The 15,262-nt window shown below is 52.7% G+C and overlaps 3 protein-coding genes across 3 annotated transcripts; all 3 read left to right on the top strand.

The window, feature by feature from the left end:
• Nucleotides 1-2,714: 2,714 nt before the first annotated feature.
• On the top strand, nucleotides 2,715-5,278 carry J4E82_007695 (uncharacterized protein; the record flags this gene model as incomplete). The annotated part of the gene is made up of 3 exons (XM_051733939.1): nucleotides 2,715-2,881; nucleotides 2,930-3,506; nucleotides 3,554-5,278. 3 exons carry the CDS (start codon nucleotides 2,715-2,717, stop codon nucleotides 5,276-5,278), a joined length of 2,469 nt encoding a protein of 822 aa, XP_051586350.1.
• A 522-nt stretch (nucleotides 5,279-5,800) lies between these two features.
• On the top strand, nucleotides 5,801-7,129 carry CIA1 (Cytosolic iron-sulfur protein assembly protein; the record flags this gene model as incomplete). The annotated part of the gene is made up of 1 exon (XM_051733938.1): nucleotides 5,801-7,129. One exon carries the CDS (start codon nucleotides 5,801-5,803, stop codon nucleotides 7,127-7,129), a length of 1,329 nt encoding a protein of 442 aa, XP_051586349.1.
• A 559-nt stretch (nucleotides 7,130-7,688) lies between these two features.
• J4E82_007693 (uncharacterized protein) lies at nucleotides 7,689-9,118 on the top strand (the record flags this gene model as incomplete). Its single annotated transcript, XM_051733937.1, has 2 exons — nucleotides 7,689-8,482; nucleotides 8,539-9,118. 2 exons carry the CDS (start codon nucleotides 7,689-7,691, stop codon nucleotides 9,116-9,118), a joined length of 1,374 nt encoding a protein of 457 aa, XP_051586348.1.
• Nucleotides 9,119-15,262: the final 6,144 nt, after the last annotated feature.

The following is a 15,262-nucleotide window of genomic DNA, read 5'->3' as shown; positions in this document are numbered from 1 at the left end:
GTTGAACGTACCGAGGAATTTGTCTTGAACCCTTGATTAGTAAAGGAAGCTCGCTTCGGCTTGAGCTCACTAGCGTTGTTATTCGCATGATAGGGTTTCGTATCTCTACAGGTTTTCAGGCGAAGTGGGTTGGCAGCCGTTTCGCCTAGAAAGGATGGCATCACGTAGTCGCTGCTGTGGCTTCGAGTTTATTTTTACTCATGATCTCCGAACGGGGTCACACGTGGCACACTGACGGAAGAACCTGGGGCATTTGCGATGATTCATCCACCGGCTATACACTGAGCATTGGCTCATCCCCAGACAGCGTTATCCGTTGTTCAACACCATAGCTCAACAATGACCGAGTAGCTGCATGTTGATCGCAGCTCACAAGAACGCCCTTTCCCAAGCCGCCACCAGCACACAACATGAAGCATGAATCGACGTCAAACCCTTGCTCTAGGCACGCACCCCCCATCCAAGAATGGCTTGGCTGCTAACGAGAACTGCACATCATCCTGCAGGTCCCGGAAGTGACGGGAAAAGCACTTGTTCGCCTTCAGCTGAACCCTGACAGCGTGCGCCCGCCTAGAACAGCTTCCTCACATTCCACAACTGCTGCCACACGGACTTGACGAGAGTTTTCCCACTACCAGCACCTTATAGACTGGGTCTTGTTCGTAGCTCATGTGGCGCAAACTGAACCGTCGAAACTCTCCTGTCAGTCAACGTCGCTGCCGACCAATCACTACAGTCGCCTCCTACCGAGGTTGCATTAAGCAAACCAAGATTTGTTTCGGACGCCAAACACCGACGAAAGCTACCATGGGATCAACATGCCATAGACAGTTGGCATACGTCACATGTCAGTGGTGACTTGCTGTAACACTATCAACTCGAGGCTATGAGGAAACAATTCAACAGCTTTGATGGGCTCTCCAACAGCAGCCTCCTGAAGGTGATGTGATTCGTGCCCCACCGGCGCGGAAGGCCCAGGCACGGGCGAAAATCATTTCGGCTATCGGGGCACAGACCTTGTCGTGGCCTAGGAGATGTGATCGGAGGTAAGCATACCATGCTCAGTCTCCACCTTGCTATGAGCCGTCGCACCAACGGATAGTTCGCGAGGATGGCGACACATGTCAAGTCGGGACTTCCGAGTTTTACCAGCCGAACGGGTTGCCGGCCTGGAGTCTATGCTTGTGAGGGTTGATAATGGATGGCCTTCATCATCCGAATGATATGGTTTCCGTCGCTGCGCATGTGCAACAATAGTGATAGCGGTCCTTAAAGCAAAGTTGCAAGCGCCCACGCACGAAGACGGGAGAGACAGGACAATTGAATCCATGAGCCTGTATGGAAAGGATACATAATTTCACATCTTGGCTTGATCCAATTGATCGGCGATTGTGATACCAATGCTCTGGGCGCACGGCACATACTATCAAGGGTTGTGTAACATGCCGACCTTAGCCAAATCGCGGGCTGCCCCATCGTGAGCATCTACATCTTGCCCTGGAGTCTGCATCTCCGTGCCGTGTTGGCGTCGCGAAGCAATTCAAATCACCCGTTCTCACCAATGTCACTCGAAAAGCCGGGATCAGTCGGCCAACGTACCAAAGTTGAGCCTCCGCGCTAACTCTACCTTGATATGCGGGCCAACTCTAGGCCGCATGAATGTTCGCTCCTGGCTGTGCAATCTGCACGGCGAGTGATTGCTGCATACATCTCATATCCTCATCAATCCTTCCTTGGCGCACTCACGTTGAGAAGAGGAGCACCGTCATTCGGGCATTCAGCAGCCACGGTTGTAACACAGCGTGAGACTAAGTCCCGTTGAAGATAGATGTCCGCATAACTAGCGGAACACGTTAGCAGCGTAAATGGCTAGAGCACCAAGACCGAACGGCATACCTGAACTTTGTAATTACTCGAGTAGCAGTTCTCGAGCCACTAGGTCGCATCCCGTTCCAAGCGACATTCGCCATTCAAGGGCCAGAGGTGTGGCGTAGCAAAAATGGACTGGCGCCATTGGCATCTCGGCTTGAGAGACGGCGGAGCTTTGTGATCGGTCCCAGCAGCAAAGTGTGGATACTCCGTGCGACGGGGTGTCGCTGTCATGCCTGCCGCGCCAGACTAATCAGGCGCCAAAGTATGTTCATGTTCTCCCACTTTACTGAACGTCTAGAATAGAAGGGCGCCCAACTTACCTACAATACTGGTGCGGGTCCCAGATACATATCTGCTACATACCACTGCTCGCCCGGCTACCTCTCCGATCGGTCCTTGAGAGTCTCAACTACTGGAAGGAGGCCGAACGCTTTATACACAACGACTCCGCATACACGCTGATTGGATCTTTGGAATAGCCGTAGTTTGAAGAAAGCTGGATATCATCTGGCTTGGACGACTTTGACGAAACACCGGAATCGCCTTGTCGCGCCGATCGGCCGTGGATGATGCCAATCACTTGACTGTGATCAACCTCTTCTTCCCTGGAACCCGTTCCGAGCGATCATACCCCAAGCGGCTCCGCCAGGCTGATCCCCAGCTTTATTCAATTCTTCTGTGGAGGTGCGTCCTTGATCATCTCTACTTCTGTGCAGTTCAATGAACATAACTGACTGACAGACTGCAGCCTTTGCCTATCAGGTAGCGTATGACAAGGCGCATCTTCAGCCATACGTGACTACTTTACCTTCCAACACGCCAAGTGAGGAATACGCATTGCAATGTTTGTTGATCCAGAGATTGCGACCAAGTACCCTCTTGGGAGCAGACCTAGCATATCATTCCTCCCAGGGCTCATCGTGGGATCATACATTGTCAGCTTAATCGGTGCTTTCACAACGGTGGAACTGCTGCATCGCAGAGTTTCAGGAGCAGGATGGCGATCGTGGTATGTTCTGAGAGCACATTGTCGTATAACGATCTAACCAAGTTCCAGGGTACAAATCGGAGGCTGTGCAGTATCCTTCGGTTTGGTGGCGATCTGGTGCATGCACTTTGTAGGGAACCGAGCCATCGTGCTCGGTGACGGGGAAGAAGAGATCCAGCTTTACTACAGTTCGACCTACACCGCAGTTTCGGCTATCCTCCCCGTGGTCGTTATTTTCCTAGGACTACTGGCCGCAGACAAGTTTTACAAAGGAAGTAAAGGATCTTTTGTCCGATTCGCATCTCTAGGCGTTTGTGGTGTCTGCGGAGGAGCGGCGGTCACTGAGATGCATTATCTGGGCAACAACGGCACTACTAACTACCGAATCATCCTGAGTTGGGCGCACGTTGTTGGCGCCGCCTCCATCGCCGTGGGCGCATGTCTGATCTCGTTTAGTCTTTTCTTCATCTGGAGCAAACACTGGATGAACAATCTCTGGCGGCGTATCATTGTGGCAATTGTACTTGCCTTGGCTGTGTGCGGAATGCACTGGACTGCTGCAGCTGGTACCTGGTATGAGATCCGTGGCTACCACAGCGGACCAGGTCAGGAAAGGAACACGAACCTTATCATCTCTCTGTGCCTTGTAAGTCATTTGCTTCAAGTAAATTATGCACCACTAATCAGCACCAGTGCTTGAGCGCGTGTGTCGTGTGCTTTATGCTCGGCTTCATCAAGCAACGTCAACGACGACTGGAGAAGAATCGAGCGGCACAAGTCGTTTTGGCTATCGCCACATTCGACCCTGAAGGAAGACTGCTCGTCAGTCAAAGCGGACTGATGCCGTGTCAGACCATCACCCAACAATTCCACCAAAGAACTTTTGATGAAGAGTTCAATACCTCGCATCCCGTATTCCAATGGATCTTTCGAGTATCGCGCAACTGGACCGGCATTTCCGATCTCATCCCAAAAATGCGAGAGCATCTCCAAGCCACCGGCTATCTCCAAGCGCCAACTCACGCAAGCAACAGCAGGACGTCTCTTGATAGTGACGAAGATTTGAGTTACTCAGCTACCTTCCGAGAGCTGTTCTGCGTCACCGCTCACGATATCGCGAAGACTCTCGATACAAGCCTGCATAACTTGGGATGTCTCTACGAAGAGGTATTAACAACGGGAACCATGAACAACCGCGCAATCTGGACGAGCAACTACGGCAACAAGACCATTGTGGCTGCAGACGTGGCGACAAAAGACCTCGAAGCCGCTATCGTGAATCCGATCCTCTTCGGCCGTGGCCAAATGCTCGTACTTACGAAGAAAGTCGATACAACTGAGGCACACCGACTACACAACCTCGGGTATGGATTCGCGAGCGTTGAACAAGTTAGCGATCATCTAGCCCGCAGTTTACAGATACCACGCGACGATCTCGAGAACCTAGTGGGACGCCTCCATGCATTCAGCGAGAGACAGCTATCACTTCCCAAGAAAGGAACCTACATTGGCTCCTTTCTCGTACAACCCAAACCCGGCATGAGGGGCCTAGATGTCATCGTCCCGCGCGCCGCACCCGGCCGCCTTCCAATGGTAAAGCTAAGCAGCGAAGAGCTCGACGGACGACAAATGAGCATTCTCGCCACCTTCAACGGTTCCACGCTGGATGATTGTTTGTTGCGAATCAATAACCGCACAGCGACAGACCCAGAAGATGATTTGTTCCTCGATAAATTCCGCAACCGGATCATGGAGCTCCTCCGTGACTGCCCAGAAGAAACGCTGCATCGTGCAGTCTTTTCATCGCAACAACTCGACATGATGCACGGCCAGACGGAGCTTAGCCACGCAACCATCTTCGCCTTCTGCGGTATCAAAGAGATTTACGTGCAGAGTCTGCAGAGCCTGACGCTCAAAGCTATTCCGCTGTCTTTCTTCCAAACATATTTGAGGAGTCAGGAAGGATGTGCCGATCACGCTATCCTGGCCCAGAAGAACCACAAGGAATTCTCTTCACTACGCCGCGCGCCGTCCGTAACCAAAATCGCACCGTCCAGCCGCGGACACAGATGGCCACGTGCTCTACGCTCCAAACGCTCGAGTTCGACAGAGATAAGCTGGCAGACGGACACCTGTTCTGAAAAGGGACTCGTAAATTACACCACAACATCGACGTCAGCACCTGAGCCGTCGAGCCATCCCTGGGGAGGCATTATGGTAACGAGTACGCAGAATATTCATGTGGATGAGGGAAAAGATGGAGCAAATCTTGAACTCAGTGAGTTGGGGGTGAGTGCGAAGGTTGGAATGGCGGAGACGGAGCAGCAGACGTTGGCAGATAGGCTGATGAGTATCACGACGAGTTTTCGAGATCCGCATGCGGTGACGAGGCCAGGGTATCATGGGGTGAGGAAGTAGAGGATGGGAAGGAGTAGACGGTGATTTTGTTTCAGAAGCATTGCGCGGCGTTGGATCATTGAGTAATCGGGATACCCCTTCATAATGACATACGATGACGATACGAAGGGGAGTTTGGGCCTTTGTTGGGGGGCGCTCAATAGGTTTAATGAGTAGAAAGTGTTTTGAAGTCGTTCAGGACAATGTATAGAGTAATATGTATATCACGTATGGCATGGATTTAAAGGAACAATCTGGCCAGGAAAGCGCATGGCACATATGCAGGTCGTCCGATAACGCAGGCCCACAATGGTGGGAGGAGGCTTGGCGAATGACGCTCATCTGAACTTTCTATGCCCCACGCGTGAACTCTCCAGATCGATTGACTCAAAGCTAGCTCTGCGCGACACCAGCAGACAAAGCTCACGCCGTTGGTCGTTCATAAGACATATTTACCCCTACCTCGATCCGAATCACCAATTGCGCGCTGCTGCTGCTGCTTCGATTCGTAGCGTACGCCCTGCCCGCTGCGGCCCCTCGACCATGTCTTCCCCACGAACACACACCCTCACCCCTCTCGCAACCCTCACACCGCCATCCAACTCACGAACATGGCAATCGGCGCCCCACCCTACTCTCCCTATTGTCGCAACAGCATGTTCCGACCGCAGCGTCCGCGTGTACAGCTTGACCTCCTTTACGCTCCTGCACTCGATAACCGGAGGCCATAAACGCAGTGTACGCACCGTTTCCTGGAAACCTGGCACGCGGGGGCAGAGCGTGCTTGCGACGGGGAGTTTTGATTCGAGCGCGGGGATATGGCGGCGGGAAGAAGGCGGCGGTGCTGTGGGTGGCATGGAGCGCGACTTCACGGATGCAGGCGGACGAACCGGCGGATGCATGGATGAAGACAACTTTGACACAGTCTCGGACTATGACGACGCCGACGACTATCAATTCTCTTGTATTCTCGACGGGCACGAATCGGAGATCAAGTGCTTGGCATGGTCACCCTCGGGCCAATATCTAGCTACCTGCTCCCGTGACAAGAGCGTGTGGATATGGGAGGAGCTCGAGGACGACAACTTTGAGACGGTCGCCGTACTACAAGAACACGACGGCGACGTCAAATCCGTGGCATGGCACCCAGAAGAAGACTTGCTGGTTAGCACGAGCTACGACGACACTGTCCGGTTGTACAGGGAAGATGCAGACGACTGGGTGCAGGTGGCTATGATTGATGGGCACAAGGAGACAGTCTGGTGGGCTGAGTTTGAAGGCAGCGGCATGAGTAAAAAGGACTACAGGAAAGACACGGCAGGGCTGGCAGCCGAGCAAACACAACACATGGAGGAACTGGAGAGATCAGGACCTAGATTCGCGACCTGCTCGGATGACTGCACAGTTCGCATATGGCGGAGACGGCCGCGAGAGAGAGACGAGTATGCCGAGCGCAACACGGGCATACCCAGTATTATTCGTTCTGCGGCCATTGACGAGGACTGGCATCAGGAGGCTGTGCTACCTAAAGCTCATGAACGCGCCGTCTACTCGGTCAGTTGGAGTCGAAGGACGGGGTTGATTGTTAGCGCGGGGAGTGACGGGAAGATTGTGGTCTACAAGGAGAGGTGGAGAGAACAACAAGCTGCTCCGGATACCGACAACGGGGATGCGGACAAGTCGTTGACTGAGTGGGTGGTTATTGCGGAGTTATTCTCAGGGCACGACGTGTTTGAGATCAACCATGTTTGTTGGGCGAGGAGAGCAGACAAGGGCAAGCGGTCAGAAGATGAGGAGATCATACTGAGTACGGGCGATGATGGCGAAGTAAGGGTGTGGACTTTGGACGACGACGCAGCCGTTCCTACGTAGGTTAGCAAGGTTTCCTTGATGTTGTTCATATGCAGATGCGTCATGGCAATTGTGCCAAATGCAAGGAATCAGGATGGCAAATGCCACACGTGGGTTGGCTATGTGGCGCAGGGAGCGTCGGGCGGACTTTCGTCATGCCAAGCCGTGCCGATCAGATCAGGATTCAAGGAAGCGCGAAATTTATTAGGATGATGTTAGGTGTACTCTACGCGTGTTCAACAACTACTAGACCTCGCCGTCAAATCCGCCGACGTCTTCTCCTTGGACGTTCTGGCCTGTATTTCCTGTCGTGCTCAGTTGGCGTCGCCGTCGTCACTTCTTCCACCATCTAATTGGCGCTTGCGCATTGTCTCCCGACACCGTTATCACCCGCGTTTTCCCCATATCTGGACATTGCGCATCCGACATCTACCTACTTCCTCACCTGCCCATTCCTCCATCTACACTGCACGTGCTGGTTTCGCAAAACTAGTCTTAAACGCCCGCCCATTGCGCCCGTAATTGCACCTACTGTCCTGCTGCTTGTTCACCGCTTGAAGCCTTCGGACTCCCCACGCTTATGCCGCCAAAACGAAAGCGCTCAACCACAGTAACGTCGGTCAAGAAAGACGCCATGGACGCTGTGCAGCCCTCATCGCGCGACGCCTCGGACGAGGGTGCCGAGGACCCTGTCCTCCAAGCCGTCGCGTCCAAGAAGGAGCGCCAGGCCGATGCCAATGCCAATGGCACGACGACGACGACGACGAAACGGGTACGCGTCAAGAGCGCCCACGGCGACCAAGACAGCGACGAGGATGAGCGCGCAAGCAAGAAGAGCCGCCGCACATCCTCGCTTGCAGGCGACGATGACCACGGCGAAGGAGGCGAGGCTGGAAGCATGCGCATGGAGCCTCCGCCGAAAGCTGGCCTCGTCGATCCTGTAGGGTACAAGACGAATCCGCCGCCAGAGGGCCGACCGGTCAGGATATACGCAGACGGTGTGTTTGATCTCTTCCACATTGGACACATGCGCGCCCTGCAGCAAGCCAAGACGGCCTTTCCAGACGTCCACCTCGTCGTCGGCGTTACCGGCAACAAGGAGACGCACAAGCGCAAGGGTCTGACCGTTTTGTCGGCGAGGGAGCGTGCCGAGAGTGTGCGCCATTGCAAGTGGGTTGACGAGGTGATTGAGGACTGTCCTTGGATCGTCACCGCCGAGTTCTTGCTCAAGCACAATATCGATTATGTTGCGCACGACGACCTTCCCTATGGCGCAGACGAAGGCGATGACATCTACGGTCCCATCAAGGAGCGCGGCATGTTCCTCGTCACACAGCGAACAGAGGGTCTCAGCACAACGGGTATCATTACAAAGTAAGTCTACGAACATGCAGTGTTTGACGGTAGTAGCCAGGCTAACATATGCACAGGATCGTACGCGACTACGACCAATACATCGACCGCCAACTCAAACGCGGCACCTCGCGCAAAGAACTAAACGTGTCCTGGCTCAAGAAGAATGAACTAGACGTCAAGCGCACCATGGCCGAGCTGCGCGACAGCATCAAAGCCAACTGGACCACCACAGGCCAGGAACTGAGCAAGGACTTTAGACAGTTTTGGCAATACGGCACCTCGAGGCCGGCCAGTCCTGCGAGGACGCCAACGCGGGAGCAGACGCAGGCCGAGGCTATGGAATCTGGCGGCAATGTTGCGAGGAGCCCGAGTGCGATTAGTAGGCTGAGCCACTTGGACATTCCCAGGGCGAACATCAACAGTACCAGGGAGTCATCCGAGTTCGCGGCGGGCTACAATCTGGGTCTGATTGGTGGTGTAAGGTCGTGGATGGCACGCAGTCGCCGTAATCTGAACGATAGTAGGCCTCAGAGCCCCACGTTTGATGAGAGCTCCGATGAGCAGGAGGGGGCGAGGAGTCCGCAGGACAAGGAAGTCACGCGTGGACGGACGGGCAAACAGATGAAGAGTGAGGGTATGGATACGGCGGCTTAGGATGTCTTGACCAAGTACCTCTATTAGACCTCTTATGTTACGGCATGTTGTGGTGGGTTTGGGGAGGGTGGGAGGATGAAAATGTTTTCCCTTTTTCTCTTTTTCCCCTATCCCTCCCCCATGGTCCCACGTATCTTGTTTAGTCGTATGAGGTCCTTTACGCGGTGCTTGCTAGGTCAAAGGCTATCAGTGTGCGCTTGTTGCACCGTCTCTCTCTCTCCCTCTCTAGTCAAGAGGGAAACTTATTTTATCATAATACTTATCCTGTTCGTGTTGCCGACTGCGCCTTCTTTCGCCTTGCGTTGTGCTACTGAACAACTTTCCTTGGTTCCCTACGTTGGTAGGCTAATTTTGGGCTATGGTATTTGAGTGTAAGTTATTGGTTCAACAGGCAAGCTTTGACAAAATATGCATACCTAGCGCAGGCATGGATGGTGAGGAAGATGTGTGAGTCCGCAATGATCAATCATGACAGAATGCAGGAAGTGGTAAGGTGCGCCAGACAGTGTATAGCAAGCGCGCCAACATCTTGCCGTTTCTCCAACTTAGCTTCGCGTTTTGTGGAATCTCCTAAACATCACGCACGATAGTGGTGCCCTCACTGTACTTCTCTCCCTTTCTCTTCTCCTGCACAACTGCACTCCCAACAACGTTAGCGAGGCAGTACCTTACCATGACTACATCGCTCTCTTGTTACGTTAGCCTAAGCACGAGCACAACGCGCGAAATGTAACGCTAGGAGCATGTGATTGGAAGTTTAAGCAAGACGAGGCTAGAGGGTTCCTCTCAAGCTATGGCAGCGATTAGTCGTATATGCGAAAGGACTCCCGTACCTGTACTTCCAGCTTCTGCAGCAACCCAATCTTAAAAGACTCAAAGACCTGGATTGAAAGAGCCCGCGTACACCCTGCCCTTGACGGGCGCTTCTACTAATCTGGGCGAGAATGCGCAATGCCCAGGGCCATTGTCTGCCCTGGCCACAACGCCCCATTGCAACTTCTCACTCGACGCAGTGCCCTCGTTTGCTTCATCTTCAGCCGTCGTTAAGTGACACGCCGCACTGATGGCCATGCTGCTGCTGCCTGCGACAGGCATGCCGCGCCTGTACGGTATGTGACCCAAGACCACGATGCTAATCGTCATGAGCCCACCACACACCAAGACAGCAATAATAGCAGGCGGCGAGAAGCCCACAGTTTGGTATCCGAAGAACCTGGAGTTGTATGGATCATTGTCGCCAGGCCTGCCAAGACTGTCATAAAAATCAATGGACATAAGGAATAAACTTTGAGAGACGAGCCAGTGCAATAGAGCGCTTAGTAAGAGAAGTGGTATGCTGAATCGGTATGGTAACTGAAGGAAGTAGGTGCAGCGCTGAGCGCCCTTGGGCTGGTGCGATACCCGAAGGCCTTTTCGTTTGTTGGCGTACGATACCCATTCATAGCTCATGAGCATGGCTGTCAAGAGTGCATTGTAAGAAAAGTAGAGCAAAGAGAAAACGAGCTGAGGCAAATTGGCGAGCACAACCTTGAGCACGAGGGAATCTGGAAAATTGCGCATGTCGATGGCGGAGCTTGGATCAAGGCCAACTACACACACGGCGTTAGCGAAACTTTCAGAACTTGCTGGTTCTCTTCTTCAACTATATCCACTGGCTTCGAGATGGTGTTATGCGTACCGAAGTCAAGCTGTGAGATTGTTATGCCTGGTGGCAAGGCGGTGATTCCGACGGCTAAGAATGCTGTGACAACCGAGAGAGCAAGCAAGAACCTGATGATGAACATAAGCTTCTGGCCTTGGGGAAAAAAGCGGAAGGTGAGGTTTGTTCTTACATGAAGATAGTGACGACGCGGCGTTCTGGACTAGTAGCATCCCTCCATCGATATTGTGGACAAGTCCAGCGTTGCGGACCTACTCTATGATGCTTGATACCTTTGCCGTCTCTGAACATTCTTTGATTTGCAAATGCCCAGAGGCACCTGTTTTTGCTTGTAGGATCCGGTCTTTCCAGGAAGGATGCGACTGCGTCGCCCATTGTCATGAGTGGCTCGTCTCCAACGAAGAACGCTACGTAAAACATGACGCCCGCTTTGACTATTTGCACCAATTAGCTGCTCCGTACGCAGCCCTCCTGCTAATAAGTAATTTTCTTCAAAGGGAAGCTTACCAAAGTTGAGTATTATGACGATAGTGCCAATAGTCGGTTCGAAATGAAGCTTGCAGGTTGGATCGGCCCTTTCGCTAAGACAGTACTTGACGGGCCATCCTGCTCCGGGTCCCATGAGCCACGACTCAGCAGATGAGTCCCGAATAGCATCGATTCCAAGCGAGCACGGCCTCTTAGTATCCATACCTGAACATATCCAGTCAAAGGAGTTGCGAGCCGTATCACGCGCCATTGCGCTCATGGCACTGAACTTCCATCGCCCATAGGCATGAGAGACATTTATAAGTGGGTTCTCATTCGGAGGTAGGACCTGGTCATCGCTGGCAACAAGCAGGACGTTGCGCTGAGCGGATTGAATACTCGTTGCGTACCTGGCTATGCATTCGGCGGGATCGAGCCTTTCGAGCGTGCCGGTGCTTGCATTGTTCCAAAGGCGATGCAGTACGGAAGGAAACTCGCCGGTAATCTCAGGACAGTTCAAACAGCTTGAGTCTGTGATAAAAGACTCGCTCGTTGATATCGCCCAATAGCTATTGGAAGAAAGGGAGCTGAATATTGCAGAGTTATAGCTGTTCTAATTGTTAGCTGGTGCGTCTAACATGACTTTGCGACTTACAATAGGTGCAAGGGGAGAGATGAAGCTCCCAGAAGACACCATAGTATTGCTCGGTGGCGTCCGATCTTAGTGAGGTTTCGAATACCTGGAATACCTATCTGAAGAGGAAGAAAAGGTGATAGTGCGTGCGACCGATCGATTTCTTGTCGTGTGGGTGAAGACATGCATTGCATGGTGTAGTTGGACCCAGCTAAAAGAATTGCACTTAGCAGGTTGATTAGAACATGCAGTCCAGTGTTTAGCTGTTTTGTAAAAACACACTCGCCCTCGAAAAGGACACCTCTGTCTTTCCTAGTAGCTAAAGAGCCCCATATCGTCGCGGTGAGATTAAGCACAAAGACAATCGAAACCCAAATTCCAAAGTGTAGTACGCCGAGTCGCCACCCTACGAATCGAGGGCCCACCAATCGTCCTAGTGTGCGACTGACAACGCTTCTCTCGATCAATGTGCTCGAGCGCGAGCGAATTGGATCGCTCGCGATGCTACTGCTATGGCGACTCTCTATGTTTTGCGCCGTAAGAGGAGTTTGCATCTCGAGAGCGTCGCCATTGACGGGCCGCCATTTCGTCACGTCCGGCGGTGCTGTTCCGAGTTGAAGAAACCTGCGCCAAAGTGCCTTTCGCCTTTGTTTTCCCATGATCATCAACAATGCAACGTTAAAGAGTAACAATGATTGAAAGTTGCGATTATGAGGGAGAGTTTGCCTGAGCAGATGAGGCTCTACTGTCTTTAAGACGCGCAGAGGGAAATACTATGCTGAAGGTTGAATTCCAAGCGCATAGCCTCGTTCAGGCGCCCAAGAGGAGGCTGCGCCTACCATTGCTATACACTGACGAGATTAGCGGACTGTTACACATTCGCAGCCTGTTCTCTCTGCCGTGCGCGATTGCATTCAGTAGAGACGTGTTCTTCTAATGGTGTTAGCTGGGCGCAGCGCAGCACGTAGTGCTGGCAAGTGTTTGTACCGTCCCGCCACACAGGGTGTCCCGCTACCCAGAGATAGATATTTTACCTGCAGCGCAACAAAACTCTGCGACCGTGCATGCTCACGTCTTTTCAATGGTAACTTGCGATACCTGCTCCGCTGTTGGTTTGGTCAAACGACAACTAGTTGGCCAAAACGCGTGCTTGTTGCACAGAACAATCGCCTAGCTTGTTTCCCTTCCTCACTTTCTCGCGTATCTTGCAAAGGGGGATTGAGGCATTGTTCAAAAACATGACTTGTTAATAAGATAGATGAGTAGAGGTGAGCCAACAAGAAATTTTGCTCAGTCGAAATAAGTGTTTTGCTCCGTTGACAGTTGTTACATATCTGCTAACTTGAGATTCTCTTACCATCTGATCAGCAATCAAGGTCCAACGCCCGGTCGTGAGTACATACGCAGAGGAGTCATTAGTACGGCACACGGCTTCTGCAACATCTTGAACAACGTAGCAGTGGACGTACATATACACATACATACATACCCACTATTTACCGTACCTCACGAGCACGAACCAACCAACACCCACGCCTTCGATGTGCATAGTACTGTTTAGCACCTCATCCTCCTGTCATTGCCCACCCGCGCCCTGCTACCCTTACCTGCGCTTGTGCCCTTACGCTAGGTCGCTTGAGCCCATCAAGGCGTGTCCGGTAGGGAGGAGGATGAGTCAGACGCTGTGGGTTGATGGCGAATGTGGGTGGTGCAGGCAGTGTGGCAGGGAGAAAGCTAGGGAGGGGAGGAGACAAGCAATGAGAGAGAGGGAGACCAGTAAAGGGATGGAGAGGTATCGGGAAGGGTATGAGAGGGGGAGGTTCGTCAGACGGAGTTGAATATCAAGGGAAGGGGGAGGGGGGATAGGGATTAAGGGTAGTGACCGGATGACGGATGGAAAGATTGACAGCTAGATGACAAATGGGAAAGGTCATGGAATGCAAAAAGGTTCCTGGTTGGTGGATGAGTATTCCGACGGATGAGCGAGAAGAGTTCATAATGGAGAGTTTCTGTTTTCAAGGGAAGAACCTGGACGGGTGATATTGTGATAAGCGTCCAGTGTTGAGGGGTTCAACTGCCGTAGTATACGTGTCCAAGGCTTGCGCAAGACAACACCACGATATCGAGTAAACTCGTTAGATAATAGCATTTGAAGCATTGCGCAATCGTTCTGTAAGCCGTGCAGGATAGCTGGTGATTCGTGGGCTGTTTTACAAATGGTCGTTTCGGTATTGCAGCGTTCCTTGGATAGGTAGGTGGGCAGCGTGTATGATATTCGCAATGCTGCAAATTTGAAAAGATTGCGCGTTGACCTGATTGGTTCGAGTTTTCAAAGCCGAATGAGGCGTACCTGGATCCCGCACGTCGGACTTGTGCCTGTTGATGAACATGATCTGCCTGAAGGCAATTCTTCCCTGCGCTTACATCGGCATTACCGGACTTGCATCGTGACCACCTGACAGACGGAGGACTACCTGACTATGTTTCACCATAACGTTGTCCTTTTTGACATTTCTGAGAGGTGGCCACTCAGAGTGCGCCGGACAGCAGCAAAGAGCTAGTCCGGCAGCACACCGACCAATGGAAATTGCGTCGTGTGATATTGCGACCTTGCAAACCACCAAAGGGCGTTGCTTTCTCAGGCTTGTTGCTGCCTCAGGAACAGTCGCAGCGGCTCCAGCCCTGCTATATAAATAAAATGGGCCCTCCGTGCTTCTGTTCTTCTAGATGCTCTCGGTCCCACGCACGCATTCTGCACGCGGTATAGATCGCCTCATACCCGGACTGTGATACACGACAAATACCTCCCCACACCAGGGCTCTCCTTACTAACTTAGTTACTAGCAGCCCTCACTCACCCGCCCGTCGCTTATCTGGCATACCATGAGAGGCTGCTCTACTTTTGCACATCACGATCAGCAACCATGCTGCGGCAACACACGTACCGAGGGAGCCTGTGAACAAGTCGGTCCTTGAGGACGTCGGCAGTTTGTCGGAGTGGCACGGCTGCTGGGTGAAGCGGTTGCGTTTCAAGCAAGCCGCACGCGAGGATGGGAGCACTCGTGTGCGACTCATGATGGCATCGCAGAGCCCAAGAACACGAACCTGACCTCGACAAGTCTGACCCACCGTAGAATAGCCTGGAGGCTGGACACGAGTGCCGCGAGTGCGACGCGTCCGCTTGTTCCCCGTCGCATCGCCGTCTTGCTCGCCGCCGTCTGGTCTACTACTGCAGCTTTAATGGCTTCTGCAGCTGGCTTCCGGTAGATCACCGATGACAAGGCTGGGAGCATCCGGTCAGACTGGGTCGTCGCATCGAGGGCATCGTGACACGAGCACTGGGTAATGTTCCTTTTTTTCTTCTTTTGCGTTGCTACCAAGG

The sequence above is a fragment of the Alternaria postmessia genome (genome assembly GCF_024291825.1).
Source record: "Alternaria postmessia strain BMP 2775 chromosome Unknown scaffold_54, whole genome shotgun sequence".
Taxonomy (NCBI): Eukaryota; Fungi; Ascomycota; class Dothideomycetes; order Pleosporales; family Pleosporaceae; genus Alternaria; species Alternaria postmessia.
Note: the sequence above shows the minus strand (reverse complement) of the source record. Positions and strands in the feature narration are given on the sequence as shown.